Below are 15,406 nucleotides of genomic sequence, written 5' to 3'. Positions count from 1 at the left end.
AAGGAGGTAGTAATGGGGCATTTGGAAAGTCAAAATGCAATCCATCAGAGTCAGCATCGTTTTATGAAGAGTAAATCGTGTTTGACTAATTTGCTAGAGTTCTTTGAAGATGTGACAAGCAGAGTGGCTAATGGGGATCCTGCAGATGTTGTACATCTGGACTTCCAGAAGGCCTTTGATAAGGTGCCACACAAAAGATTAATACAAAAGATAAGATCACATGGAGGTAGGGGTAATATATTAGCTTGGATAGAGGATTGGCTAACCAACAGAAAGCAGAGGGTCGGGATAAATGGGTCTTTTTCTGGATGGCAAGCTGTAACTAGTGGGGTGCCACAGGGTTCAGTCCTTGGGCCCCAACTATTTACAATCTATATTAATGACTTGGGTTCAGCGATAGAAGGTACTGTAGCTAAATTTGCAAATGACACCAAAATAGGTGGGAATGTAAGTTGCAATGAAGAAATAAGAAATTTACAAACGGATATGGGCAGGTTAGGTGAATATACCAAAATTTGGCAGATGGAGTTTAACGTGGATGAGTGTGAGGTTATCCATTTTGGCCAGAAGAATAAAATTGCGACTTATTATTTGAATGGAGAGAAACTTCAGAATGCTTCAGTGCAGAGGGATCTGGGTGTCCTTGTGCATGAATCGCTGAAAGCTAATATGCAGGTACAGCAGGTAATAAGGAAGGCAAATGGAATTTTGGCATTTATTGCTAAAAGAAGAGAGCATAAAAATAGGGAAGTGTTGTTGCAACTATACAATGCATTGGTGAGACCGCACCTGGAGTACTGTGCACGGTTTTGGTCCCCTTGCTTAAGGAAGGATGTAGTTGCATTGGAGATGGTTCAGAGCAGCTTCACTAGATTAATTCTAGAGATGCAGGGCTTGTCTTATGAGAAGAGATTGAGAAGTTTAGGCCTATACTCGCTAGAGTTTAGAAGGATGAGAGGAGATCTAATTGAGGTATCTAAGATGCTCAAGGGGATAGACAAAGTAGACGTGGAACGGATGTTTCCCCTTGTGGGGCATTCTAGAATGAGGGGCCATAGTTTTAAGCTAAGGAGTGGTAGATTTAAATCAGAGATGAGGAGGAATTACTTTTCTCAAAGGGTCGTGAATCTGTGGAACTCACTATCTCAGCGTGCAGTGGATGCTGGGACGCTGAATAATTATGGAAGAGATAGACAGACTTTTAATTAGTAACGGGTTGAAAGGTTATGGGGAGAGGGCGGGAAATTGGAGTTGAGGTTGAAATGAGATCAGCCATGATCATATTGAGTGGTGGGGCAGGCTCGAGGGGCTGAATTGCCTACTCCTGCTCCTAGTTTTTATGTCCTTATATATGTTCTTAAGTGATATCCCCTTTATCAAATGCAACTACTGTTGTTGTGGTACAATTTGAAATGGAGCAACAGCATTCAACATCTCACCAAATTGGTTCTTCATTTTTTATCAGCCAGTCAGTGAGTGTTGGGCAGTTTGAAGAAACATTAATCAATCCTTTCATCAGCTTTTGCGTACTTGAAGAAATTCTAGATAGCAATAAGGAATGAAGGCCCTGTCTTGTTTCCCTTCTTTACTATGGCGAAATTTAAATATTGTAACATTTCCATTTGACGTAAAACGACTACGTTTCTATTGAAATTTGGAGTCATCACGCAGCCATCCAGTCTAACTTGTGCTTTTTCAGGACCTTAAAACCCTGAAACTCTTTGTCCTTTTTTTTCCTTCCTATAACATTCATGTTACTTAATATGTCTTTGAAAACAAACAAGCTTTAACGAATAGCTGAATACCACCTACTTGATGGTGTCTTATCATGTATGGGGTGTAAACATCAAACTTTCCATGTAATATTTTGCAGATTTGTTTCAGTCAAAATTTAAATAACCATCTGTCTTTTGAAGAGCTGAAACAATTCACAGGTTGCCATTGTATTGCAAGCATGAGTAAGAAAACTGTACAGTATCTTTATGGGACTTGGGAAATAAATGTAAATGGTAATAATGCAATATCATATATTTTTGCTCAGCCTTTGCTTGCATATTAAATTATGTAGTGATATTTTATGCTTTGCAAATCTTGTTATAATTTGTTTCTGCAATCAACTGAAGAGGCAGCCAAAACTAGTAATAACTCCAGTCTTGGGTGCAGCATTCTGTTAGTAATTCAATCCCAGAGGCAGGTATCAAATGCAAACTTCTGAGTATTGTGATTTATGCCTTGCACTGCATCATATTACAGCTACTGGTCTGAGGTAGCTAGTTTCAGATAGGCAGTATCTCAATTACAGGCGCTTGGCATGATTCAAGCTGCATGAGATGGTGTGCATGTGTGCACAAGTATACAGAGCTCTTCATCCAGCATTTAACGCTTAAATGTTCAGAGATCGTGAGTGGGAAATTTCATATTCAGAATGTTTAAATCAACTACAGACAGGTTTAAGAGGTTCCGAACAGGTTAAAGAGTCTCATGAAAACTTTGTCAAGCAGTTTGACATCATACTGGAACCTACATCATGCATTGTCACTCCTCCTTTCCACTGTTGAATTAGGTCCTGAATGCTTTGTTATACTACAACCTTAGTATCAGGCTGCTTTAAAGTGATGTTAAATGTGCATCCGGAGTTAGCTGGCAACTTGGAGATTTCTCAGAGCAAATGTTGGACTGACTGTTTTTAAAAAGAAAAGGATTTCAGCTTATCCCCATAAAACTAAAATGTCCAAGTATTTTAAGAAAATTCAGTTGAATGTCAGCAATAATTATTAGTAAGCAACTAACATTAAATAGTTTTTAAAGCTTTAACCTTTCTCTTTCTATTTTTTAACAGTATTTTTGCGTTCGTAATTTTCATCACTGAATTTAACTTTTATTTACTTTCTTTTAACTACTCAAAAAATAAAACTTGATCTCTTATCATGCCTGCACTGTCGACTTCCGACCTTTCATAGTTTGACAGAAAAACTGTTTTTTAACCAACTAATTGATGGACTAAACGTTAATGCCTGACCTGCTTGCACATTGAAGTAACTAGGTCAACTGATGCTTTTTTTATTTCAGATGCACCTGTAATTGAGATACTGCCTCTCTGAAACTAGCTATCTCAGAGCAGTAGCTGTAATATGATGCAGTGCAAGGCATAAATCACAATACTCAGTAGTTTGCATTTGATACCTGCCTCTGGGATTGAATTACTAACAGAATGGAAACAAATGATTGGAAATCCAGGGCATAACTAGTTAGAGCCCAAGGATTGAATTACACTTTAAATTCTGGCAATAGTGTCTTATTCTTTATAACCTGTATTCTCCAGCACTGCTGTCTTCCATATTGCACTGCTTCTCATTTTGAGTAATTCTGGTTTCTTTCTGCTGAAACATCTGCTTTTTGTTTAGGTGCAGGCAGCTCAATCAGAAGCCAAAATAGTTGTTCAGTACAGTGAGCTGGTGGCTATGGCCAGGGATGAATTCAAGAAGGAACTGGAGAGCATCACTCCAGACGTAAAACCTGGATGGAAAAATCTCAGTAAGTACAGTGTTTGTTTCTTGTATTGTAATTTTAATTGTATTTCCTTTTAGTCATTCATACTAACAAAAGAGAGAATTAAATGTTGTTTTGACTTCAATGTTATGAATTAGGAGCTGGAGTAGGCCACTTAGCCCCTTGAGCCTGTTCCACCATTCAATAAGATCATGGCTGCTCTGATTGTAACCTCCCGCCAACCCCCGATAACCTTTCACCTTGTTTATCAAGAATCTATCTACCTTGCCTTAAAAAATATTCAAAGACTCTGCTTCCACTGCCTTTTGAGAAAGGCTCACTACCCCCTGAGAGAAAAAAATTCTCCTCATCTGTCTTAAGTGGCTGACTCCTTACTTTTAAACAGTGATCCCTAGTTCTAGATTCACTCACAAGCAGAAACATCTCTCCACATCCGTCTGTCAAGATCCCCCAGCAGCTTCACGGTTTCAGTCAAGTTGCCATTGTTCCTATGAAGTTCAGTGCAACACTTTTGCAGTCTTATTTGCTTTAATGAAAGTATTTGCACCTAAAGAGGTATACAAAAATTTTAGATTAAAAAAAAAGTTTCAGCACACAACCAAAGCAGCAAAAATGTAAAATGTTTTTATTTGCCGTAAGAAGTGGTAGAAGAGTCTTAAAATATTATTAACCTTTGACTCTGTGGCATGTGCAGCCAGGTTTGTGAAACTTTTAATTTATTTACTCATGCATTCCATGAGCTAATGAAGTGTACATTTCAGTTTAATACTTAGAACTGAACTTGTTTATTTAGGAAACAATTTGAGGGGGTGGGGATGGGCAGCACGATTGAGACTTCTAAAGTACCTTGAAAAATTGAATACACAACCAGGCTACTTAGCTTGGACTGAGCTTGAAAATGTAAGTATAAAAGTAAGTAAAACTAATAAGTCTCCAGCAGGACCAGAAATTAAAACGTATAACCTGTGACTATGGGGCCATGTGCAGCTCTGAAAGCCCAAGTAACTTGGTCCTATTTGTATTCATTGCTCATTCATTGATTTCTTCTGTCTGCATTTACAGCGCCTGAAGATTTGGAAAGGACTGCTTTTGGTGTTGCTTCTAGTGAAGCTTAACGCAATCAAACAGCATTAGCATGGTTTTCTGAAAGGGAAATCATGTTTGACAAATTTGCTAGAGGCTCTTTGAGGATATAAAGAGCCGAGTTGTTAAAGGGGAACCGGTAGATGTAGTGTATTTGGATTTCCAGAAGACATTCGATAAGATGCCACATAAAAGGTTATTGCACAAGAAAGGAGCACACAGTATTGAGAGTAATGTATTAGCATGGATTGAGGATTGGTTAACACACAGAAGATAGGGAGTTGGGATTAATAGGTCTTTTTCAGGTTGGAAAGATGGAGTGCCACAAGGATCAGTCCTAGGGCCTCAATTATTTACTATCGATATTAATGACTTGAAGGAGGGGGCAGAGGGTAATGTATCCAAATTTGCTGATGATACAAAAATAAGTGGGAGGGCATGTTGTGATGAGGACATAAAGAATCTGCAAGGGGATATAGCTAGATTGAGTGAGTGGGCAAAAACTTGGCAGATGAAGTTTAATGTAGGAAAGTGTGAAGTCATGCACTTTGGTAGGAAAAATCAATAGGCAGGCTATTTTTTAAATGGAAAGCGACCCCTAAATAGTGCAGCACAGAGGAATCTGGGTGTTCTTGTGCATGAAACACAAAGTTAGCATGCAGGTGCAACAAGTATATTTTTTTTATTATTCATTCATGGGATGTGGGTATCGCAGGCTAGGCCAACATTTATTGCCCATCCCTAACTGCTCTTGTTCAGAGGGCATTTAAGAGTCAACCACATTGCTGTGTGTCTGGAGTCACATATAGGCCAGATGGCAGATTTCCTTCCCTAAAGGACAATAGTGAACCAGATGAGTTTTCACAACAATCAACATGATTATCATGAGACTTTTAATTCCAGATTTTTCTTGAATTCAAATTCCACCACAGATGGTGGGATTCGAACCGGGGTCCCAGGGGCATTGCCTTGGGTCTCTGGATTACTAGTCCAGTGACAATACCTCAAGGCCATTGCCTAAATTAAGGCAAATGGAATTTTGGCATGTCTTGTTTGGGGGTTGGAGTATAAAAATAGGGAAGTCTTGTTACAACTGTACAGGGTGTTGGTGAAGCCGCACCTGGGGCAGAATTTTTCCCATGTCGGGCAGGCCAAGCGGACCCGATCGCCACCTGCGATCGGGTCTGTGCCGCCATTTTACACAGGCGAGCCAATTAAGGCCCACCCAGCGTATTTCTCAACTCCCGAGGATAGCGGGAGTGGACGGGCAGCGGCAGGTGTGCACAGGCCACCAGGTCCAATGGCGACCCGACAGCCTGTTTCAATAAAGGCCTGGCTGCCTTTGCAAGGCTGCTCACAATGGCCGGGAGAAGAGCACAGCAGAGGGCTACTGTGCATCATGCAAGTCCGGAGGGTAGGCCAGTGGGGCAGGCCAGGCCAGAGGATAGGCCAGCAGGGCAGTGTGCCCCTCGTTTCTCAGATGAATGCCTAACTGCCTGTGGCAGCACGGTTAGAGGTCCTGATTCCAAGGGATGGGAGGTGGAGGCCTCCCCACCTGACCAAACGTGCGTGGGAGGAGGTGGCCGATAGTGTGAGCTCCCATGATGTGGTGTAGTCCAGTGCCATAAAAAATTCAATGACCTCCTGCGCTCGGAAAGGGTGAGTACCATGTTGGCTGAGGTTACTTAATGCAGCCGTCACCCTTTTTCCCCCTGCCCCGCAACCCTGAGCACAGTAACAGCATTGAATTCCCCACTGCATGGATCCTTCGCTGGGTGTGCCAGCAGATATTGCCCATGCCTGGTTCACCCTGAGAGGGTTGTGCTGAGATGGGTTCTGCACCCGCAGCATGTGTGACACTGACACCCAGAGTATAAAATGTGGGTGAAACTCAAGAATCTGCACCTAGGCATAGTGCTGGAACTGGGAAGCATGTCAAAGTCAGGGTGCTAACATGCTGGGAAGGGAGCTTCCAGGTGGTGGGATACCAATCTGTCTGCTGGTATTTGTGCTCCATGTGCTTGTGCTTCCTTGCTTAGTAAAGTTACACCATGTGGTGCCACATGTGATGGAGGCAGCATTTGGGCAAGATGGGGGGCTAGGGTCAGCCCTGGCTTCTTTGCGTGAGTGTGTGGCAGCTGCGGGGTAACGAAGAACTGGAGTCCTGCAATGTCCCACTCTGGCTGGGTTAGCTGGGATGCGACGGGAACCCGGGTACAGGCTGGACTAATCAATGCTCTTCTCTCCTTTTCAGGAGATGACTGCGCACAATTCCGCAGGGCGGATGCAGACTGGCGGAGGCCAGGCCCAGTTGGCAATCCTGACACCTTTGGAGCAGCAGGCCATTGATTTGGAGAAGCGTCATGCCCCCAGGTCCACCGGTGACGTTGAGGCTGGGCTACCACGGGGAGGCATGTTTGGCGAGTACTCAGGTCACCATGTATGTCCCAAAAGCCATGGCACTGCTGAATGCTCAGTGATTTGAAGTTTGCAATAGGGGTTATCAGTTGATTATGGGTGGATGAGCGCATAATGATCCGGGGAACCGGCTTGCAAGTTGACATTGTCTGCACTGTAACTAATTCTTGTTCTTCCTTTCAGCATCACTGGAGCAGGGCTAGGAGGAGGAGGCAGAGGGGCCACCTTTCACACCTGAGGTCCCAGAGGAAATCCACTCACCAGCGTCACACCATCTCTGCCAAGCAGGCACCAGCACAGATACTAGCGCCTCGGTGGGAATTAGATCTTTGGTTTGTGTCTTGGGGCACAGCGGTGAGGGCACTTCACATTCACTTGTGGTGCGGGCAGAGACAGAATGCCCAGGACACTGGCAGTCGGAGGACTGCAGGGGACCAGGCACATGCTCGGTCGGTGGCTGATGATGTGCCTCTGGCATTGTCCGTGAAGCAGCAAACTTTGGAAGTGCAGCAGGGTATGTGGGAGGATCTGGCAGAGATACATGAGGCTATGAGTGGCATGGTGCCTGTGCTTGAAGGGTCCACATCGAGCATCACTGATGCATTGAACCTCATAGCCATGCGCCATGCTTCCTCCATGGAGAGAGTGGCGACGCTTGTGGAGAGGCTTCTCCAGGAGAACAGTCAGGGACTGGGGTTGTGCTCGGACCTGCAAGCCCTCACAGCAGCATTGACCTCAGCTGGTCGTTGCCTGTGTGGGAGATGGTTTGAGCACCAGGTATCCCAGCTCAGTGCCCATCCATCTGTGGTGAGCAGGGAGGTCCGAAGTGACCCCACATCAGCGCAGCAGCTGTCTGGTCGTCTCTGCGGGCTCCTCACATGGTGCTTCGGATGAGGGCAGCAGCTCCTCCACCCCTCTGCCAGTGACCGTGGCATCCAATGAGGCTGCGGTGACTGGGAAGAAGTCAGCTGTGGAACTGGCCGGTCCCTCCCAGGCAGGGCCATCAAATGCTCCGCAGGCAAGAGGACGTCCGCCAAGGTCATCGAGGCCAACAAGACAGCCACAGTGAGCAGGCAGTCTCGGATGCCAGTGCCAGCGAGGGGACAACACCTGGATGTAGCACCCGTAAGCATAAATTTAAGACACCTTAGGCACACCACGGGTTTCTCACTGTTGCTTTTATGTTGGCCCGTAGTAGTTTATTGAAGACTTGGAGTGATGTGCACACTTTTTTTGGTTTATGATGTTACATTTGTTCTCAATAAGTTTTGATAAGTTGCCATCCTTCAGGGTGATTCATTACTTCTCCAAGTGGACGGGAACCTGTGATGTTATGAGTGAGTTGTTTGACATTGAGCTTTAAGGGCCTTATTCAGCCAGATTTAGCATTTGGGTATTGAGTGTGGAGCCTGCAGCCCTGGCTGTGTGTTGAAGGTCCATCTCTGACGGACTAGCTGAAGGTTCTTTGGATTAAAGCTTCCTGGGTGTCCCTGCCTCCCAGGAGTATTCCCGGGTCAGCATCTACCCCCTCAGCTTTCTGCTGTGTGTGCTCATCCTTGGACTCACTGCTGGTAACTCCTATTTTGCCTCTGGAGCAACTATGTCTTCCTTGTCCACTGAGCTGCCCCTTTCCAGCACCAGATTGTGGAGAGTGTAGCATGCAACCACTATCAGTGACACATGATCTGGGGGGTAATGGAGTGCAGCACCTGAGCAGTCCAGGCATCGGAAGTGCATCTTGAGAAGACCAATGTTCTCTCCACCACCGCCCTTGTGGAGGCATGGTCCCTATTGTACCGCTGCTCAGCCTCTGTTCTTGCATGGCGGAGGGGCATCATGAGCCACCTTTTGAGGGGATAGCCCTTGTCACCCAGCAAACATCCTTCCAGTGTTCCAGGCTGGAACACTGAAGAGCCTTGGCACCTGGGAGTGTCTGAGTATGTAAGTGTTGTGGGAGCTGCCTGGGTACCTTGCACAGACTTGTAGAATCAGCATCCTGTGATCACACACAATCTGCATGTTCATGGAGTGGAAGCCCTTCCTGTTGATGAAGGCACTGGGCTCACCTGCTGGTGTCTTGATGCACCCTGCACACGGGGGAAGCCAGCAATCGCTGCAAAGCCTCTGGCTCGCTCTGTCTGGCTGGCCTCATCCCAGCGGTAGCGAATGAAAGTCAATGCATGCCTGAACATTGTATGTCACCTGCTTGACAGCTGATCGGGAGACTGTGAAAAGATCATCCAACCACCCCTGGAAAGAGCTGGAGGCATAGAAGTTGAAGGCAGCTGTGACCTTTAGAGCCACTGGCATGGGGTGCTCACCCACACTGTTTGCGGAGATCTCAGGCCTATCATCTGACAAATGGAGGTGACTGTCTCCTTTGAGAGATGGAGCCTCCTTCGGTACTGGACCTCAGACATATTGAGGTAGCTGCTTCGCCGCCTGTATACCCTGGCAGCAGGATAGTGACTTCTTCCGTGGCCCCTTCCGCTTTGGACTTTCTGTTGGCCTTGCGCCCCTTGTGCCTGTGCTTCTCCTCCCAAAGCTGGCTCCCTGGAGGCTGAATGTGGACTCCTGGTCTCCTCCCCCTCTGGCCCTCCCTCTCTCCTCAGAGGAGGTGCCTCCAGTGGAAGGAAGGCTTCCTGAAAGCTGCAGGCCCCAAAAATTATCTTTACTGTAGAGTCCTGACCTGAAGGCTCTTACTCCTGTCCAAGCAGCTGGTATGGGTTTTGAAGTATTCTTGCTCACACAGGCAAATATCAGTGACTCTCACAGTAAATACCTGACCTGACAGGTGACATTCGTGACCCCACTCACCCCTCTTATCCCGCCTGTGGATGAGGTTTATACAAATGTCTCACAGCCGTCTGCACATTGTGCCCGTGCGACATCCTGGAGATTACACGGGCCCCAAAAAATTGCAGTCAGTTGCTGCCTCAGGGGCCTTAAGTGCATGAATAATTAATGGCGGGCACGCATCAGAGAACATTATGCGCCCACCCACCTAAATATTGTGATGGCGTGCGGTGATGTCAGGGCGCTCGCCCAATGTCACCGTGCGTCATTTTATGCGTCAACATGCAGGGCCCACCCCCGCATGCCAACGGGAAAATTCTGGCCCTGGTGTGCTGTGTACAGTTTTGGTCTCTGCATTTAAGGAAAGATATATTGACATTGAAGGCAGTTCAAAAGAGATTCAGTAGGCTGATTCCGTTATCAAGAGCAGCTAAACAGGTTAGGCCTTTATTCAGTAGAGTTTAGAAGAATGAGGGGTGGTCTTAATGAAACGTACAAGATCCTGAGGGGGCTTGACAGGGTAGATGTTGAGAAGATGTTTTCACTAGTGGGAGAATCTCAAACCAGGGGACATGGTTACAGAATAAGGGGACACTTACTTAAAACTGACATGTGAAGGAATTTCTTCTGAGGTTAGTGAATGTCTGGAATTCTCTACCCCAGAGAGTTGTGGAGGCTAGATTACTGAAAGTATTTAAACAGGAGGCAGATAGATTTTTGAAATATCAGGGAGTTGAGGATTATGAGAAGCTGGCACGAAAGAGGAGTTGAGGCCTGGGGCAAATCAAGCATGATCTTATTGAATGGTGGGGCAGGCTTGAGGGGCCGAATGAACTACCCCTGTTGTGTTCTTATGTTCATTGGTGATTCATTAATTTAAAATTGTCACAGAATGAGAAGTTAGGAGAAATTGCTTGCGTGGAACGTGGAATGCTTTGCCAGAATAAGTGGTTGATACAGAAGCTGTTACATTTTTTAATCAAAAACTGATAAATACTTGAAACAGAGGAAAATAGAGGGATGTGGGGAGAGAGAATAGGGTGGTGGAATTAGTTTTGGATTATTCTTGCAAAGAGCTGGCACACACCTGATGGGCTGAATAGCATCTTTCTATGCTGCTAGTTTCTCGAGTTCTGTTTAAGTTTTTTTTTCCTTGTATTTTTGTTCATTGAAAGATTACTGCTACTTTCTTTTATTGAGCTTTAAACCGTGCTATAGCGGTTGAAATTGTTTATGTACCAGGCTGTTAGCAGGCTTAAAAAAAACCATAACAAAAACAGAATTACCTGGAAAAACTCAGCAGGTCTGGCAGCATCGGCAGAGAAGAAAAGAGTTGACGTTTCGAGTCCTCATGACCCTTCGACAGAACTTGAGTTCGAGTCCAGGAAAGAGCTGAAATATAAGCTGGTTTAAGGTGTGTGTGTGGGGGGGCGGAGAGATAGAGAGACAGAGAGGTGGAGAGGGTTGGTGTGGTTGTAGGGACAAACAAGCAGTGATAGAAGCAGATCATCAAAAGATGTCAACGACAATAGTACAATAGAACACATAGGTGTTAAAGTTAAAGTTGGTGATATTATCTAAACGAATGTGCTAATTAAGAATGGATGGTAGGGCACTCAAGGTATAGCTCTAGTGGGTATTTTTTTTAATAATGGAAATAGGTGGGAAAAGGAAAATCTTTATAATTTATTGGAAAAAAAAAAGAAGGGGGAAACAGAAAGGGGGTGGGGATGGGGGAGGGAGCTCATGACCTAAAGTTGTTGAATTCAATATTCAGTCCGGAAGGCTGTAAAGTCCCTAGTCGGAAGATGAGGTGTTGTTCCTCCAGTTTGCGTTGGGCTTCACTGGAACAATGCAGCAAGCCAAGGACAGACATGTGGGCAAGAGAGCAGGGTGGAGTGTTAAAATGGCAAGCGACAGGGAGGTTTGGGTCATTCTTGCGGACAGACCGCAGGTGTTCTGCAAAGCGGTCGCCCAGCTTACGTTTGGTCTCTCCAATGTAGAGGAGACCACATTGGGAGCAACGAATGCAGTAGACTAAGTTGGGGGAAATGCAAGTGAAATGCTGCTTCACTTGAAAGGAGTGTTTGGGTCCTTGGACGGTGAGGAGAGAGGAAGTGAAGGGGCAGGTGTTGCATCTTTTGCGTGGGCATGGGGTGGTGCCATAGGAGGGGGTTGAGGAGTAGGGGGTGATGGAGGAGTGGACCAGGGTGTCCCGGAGGGAGCGATCCCTACGGAATGCCGATAAGGGGGGTGAAGGGAAGATGTGTTTGGTGGTGGCATCATGCTGGAGTTGGCGGAAATGGCGGAGGATGATCCTTTGAATGCGGAGGCTGGTGGGGTGATAAGTGAGGACAAGGGGGACCCTATCATGTTTCTGGGAGGGAGGAGAAGGAGTGAGGGTGGATGCGCGGGAGATGGGCCGGACACGGTTGAGGGCCCTGTCAACGACCGTGGGTGGAAAACCTCGGTTAAGGAAGAAGGAGGACATGTCAGAGGAACTGTTTTTGAATGTAGCATCATCGGAACAGATGCGACGGAGGCGAAGGAACTGAGAGAATGGGATGGAGTCCTTACAGGAAGTGGGGTGTGAGGAGCTGTAGTCGAGATAGCTGTGGGAGTCGGTGGGTTTGTAATGGATATTGGTGGACAGTCTATCACCAGAGATTGAGACAGAGAGGTCAAGGAAGGGAAGGGAAGTGTCAGAGATGGACCACGTGAAAATGATGGAGGGGTGGAGATTGGAAGGAGATTGTCCTCCTTCTTCCTTAACCGAGGTTTTCCACCCACGGTCGTTGACAGGGCCCTCAACCGTGTCCGGCCCATCTCCCGCGCATCCGCCCTCACTCCTCCTCCTCCCTCCCAGAAACATGATAGGGACCCCTTGTCCTCACTTATCACCCCACCAGCCTCCGCATTCAAAGGATCATCCTCCGCCATTTCCGCCAACTCCAGCATGATGCCACTACCAAACACATCTTCCCTTCACCCCCCTTATCGGCATTCCGTAGGGATCGCTCCCTCCGGGACACCCTGGTCCACTCCTCCATCACCCCCTACTCCTCAACCCCCTCCTATGGCACAACCCCTTGCCCACGCAAAAGATGCAACACCTGCCCCTTCACTTCCTCTCTCCTCACCGTCCAAGGGCCCAAACACTCCTTTCAAGTGAAGCAGCATTTCACTTGCATTTCCCCCAACTTAGTCTACTGCATTCGTTGCTCCCAATGTGGTCTCCTCTACATTGGAGAGACCAAACGTAAGCTGGGCGACCGCTTTGCAGAACACCTGCGGCCTGTCCGCAAGAATGACCCAAACCTCCCTGTCGCTTGCCATTTTAACACTCCACCCTGCTCTCTTGCCCACATGTCTGTCCTTGGCTTGCTGCATTGTTCCAGTGAAGCCCAACGCAAACTGGAGGAACAACACCTCATCTTCCGACTAGGGACTTTACAGCCTTCCGGACTGAATATTGAATTCAACAACTTTAGGTCATGAGCTCCCTCCCCCATCCCCACCCCCTTTCTGTTTCCCCCTTTTTTTTTTCCAATAAATTATAAAGATTTTCCTTTTCCCACCTATTTCCATTATTAAAAAAAATACCCACTAGAGCTATACCTTGAGTGCCCTACCATCCATTCTTAATTAGCACATTCGTTTAGATAATATCACCAACTTTAACTTTAACACCAACAGAATTACCTGGAAAAACTCAGCAGGTCTGGCAGCATCGGCGGAGAAGAAAAGAGTTGACGTTTCGAGTCCTCATGACCCTTCGACAGAACTTGAGTTCGAGTCCAGGAAAGAGCTGAAATATAAGCTGGTTTAAGGTGTGTGTGTGGGGGGCGGAGAGATAGAGAGACAGAGAGGTGGAGGGGGTTGGTGTGGTTGTAGCGACAAACAAGGAAAAATTTATTAATTTTGCTTCCAATCTCCACCCCTCCATCATTTTCACGTGGTCCATCTCTGACACTTCCCTTCCCTTCCTTGACCTCTCTGTCTCAATATCACTGCTTGTTTGTCGCTACAACCACACCAACCCCCTCCACCTCTCTGTCTCTCTATCTCTCCGCCCCCCACACACACACCTTAAACCAGCTTATATTTCAGCTCTTTCCTGGACTCGAACTCAAGTTCTGTCGAAGGGTCATGAGGACTCGAAACGTCAACTCTTTTCTTCTCCGCCGATGCTGCCAGACCTGCTGAGTTTTTCCAGGTAATTCTGTTTTTGTTTTGGATTTCCAGCATCCGCAGTTTTTTTGTTTTTAACTTTAACACCTATGTGTTCTATTGTACTATTGTCGTTGACATCTTTTGATGATCTGCTTCTATCACTGCTTGTTTGTCCCTACAACCACACCAACCCCCTCCACCTCTCTGTCTCTCTATCTCTCCGCCCCCCACACACACACCTTAAACCAGCTTATATTTCAGCTCTTTCCTGGACTCGAACTCAAGTTCTGTCGAAGGGTCATGAGGACTCGAAACGTCAACTCTTTTCTTCTCCGCCGATGCTGCCAGACCTGCTGAGTTTTTCCAGGTAATTCTGTTTTTGTTTTGGATTTCCAGCATCCGCAGTTTTTTTGTTTTTAAAAAAAACCATGTCTGTTGTGAGACACAGCAGTTCAGTAGATTAGCCCTTTTAATGCTTGAGACCTTAATATGAATTTTGGTCCAGCTTCTCTACTGGTTGTAATTAGAAATTAGCTTGACAGTCTTAACCTAGTTGCTAATAAGAACACAACATAAAAAAATAGGAGCAGGAGTAGACCATATGGCTCCTTGAGCCTGCTCAGCTATTTGATATGATTATGGCTGATTCTCAGCCTCAACTCCACTTTCCCAACTCTCTCCATATCCCTTGATTCCCTGAGAGACCAAAAATCTGTCTATCTCCATCATAAATATACCTAATGATGAAGCATTCACAACCCTCGGGGTAGAGAATTTCAAAGTTTCTCAATTATGTGACTCAAGAAATTTCTTCAAATTTCAATCCTAAGTGATCAAATGCATATCCTGAGACTGAAACCCATGTTCTAGATTACCCAGCAATGGGAAACAGCCTCTCTCTGTCTCTCCTGTTAAGCCCTTTCACAATGTTTCAATGATATCACCTCTCATTCTTCTAAACTCCAGAGAATATGGACCCAATTTACTCAGCCTCTGGTCATAGGACAATCCCTTCATCCCAGGAACCAATCTAGTGAACCTTTGTTGTACTGTCCCCAATGCATGGCCCCCCCAGGCAACACTATTTGGTACCAGCTAATTCAGAAGTCAATGCTGGACCACTGTGGGAAGTGAAAAACGTCCTACTGGTGCAGTAGAGGTGCTGTTCTACAGTTTAAGCCCACAGAAGCCAGTTGAAGTAAAGGGACAGTGGCTGGGAAACTCAGTGGCTGGGAAACTCCAGTGCGTGGCCTGGTGGTATTTCGCATTTTATTTCTGAGCTTGCCTTCATGAAACTGGAAAAATTGCCAAGAAGTTTAGAAGGAAGAAAATAATCCTAGTTGGTTTAAAACATGCCTTGATGATGCTGAAACTCAAGGTGACAAATATCACTGCTCACAGCAAATGTTGAACCATCAAAAACATG

The 15,406-nt window shown here is 45.9% G+C and overlaps 1 protein-coding gene across 3 annotated transcripts in view; it reads left to right on the top strand.

Annotated features, from left to right (window-relative positions):
* immt (inner membrane protein, mitochondrial (mitofilin)) overlaps positions 1-15,406 on the top strand; it is an 84,229-nt gene that overhangs the window by 43,283 nt on the left and 25,540 nt on the right. For all 3 annotated transcript variants that reach the window (XM_041184618.1, XM_041184609.1, XM_041184600.1), the window contains one exon: positions 3,405-3,534. In XM_041184618.1, coding sequence (XP_041040552.1) covers positions 3,405-3,534 — 130 coding nt within the window. The remainder of the gene's footprint in view (positions 1-3,404; positions 3,535-15,406) is intronic.

The sequence above is a fragment of the Carcharodon carcharias genome, chromosome 1 (assembly GCF_017639515.1).
Source record: "Carcharodon carcharias isolate sCarCar2 chromosome 1, sCarCar2.pri, whole genome shotgun sequence".
In the NCBI taxonomy this organism is placed as follows: Eukaryota; Metazoa; Chordata; class Chondrichthyes; order Lamniformes; family Lamnidae; genus Carcharodon; species Carcharodon carcharias.
This window is presented reverse-complemented; position numbering and strand designations above follow the sequence as displayed.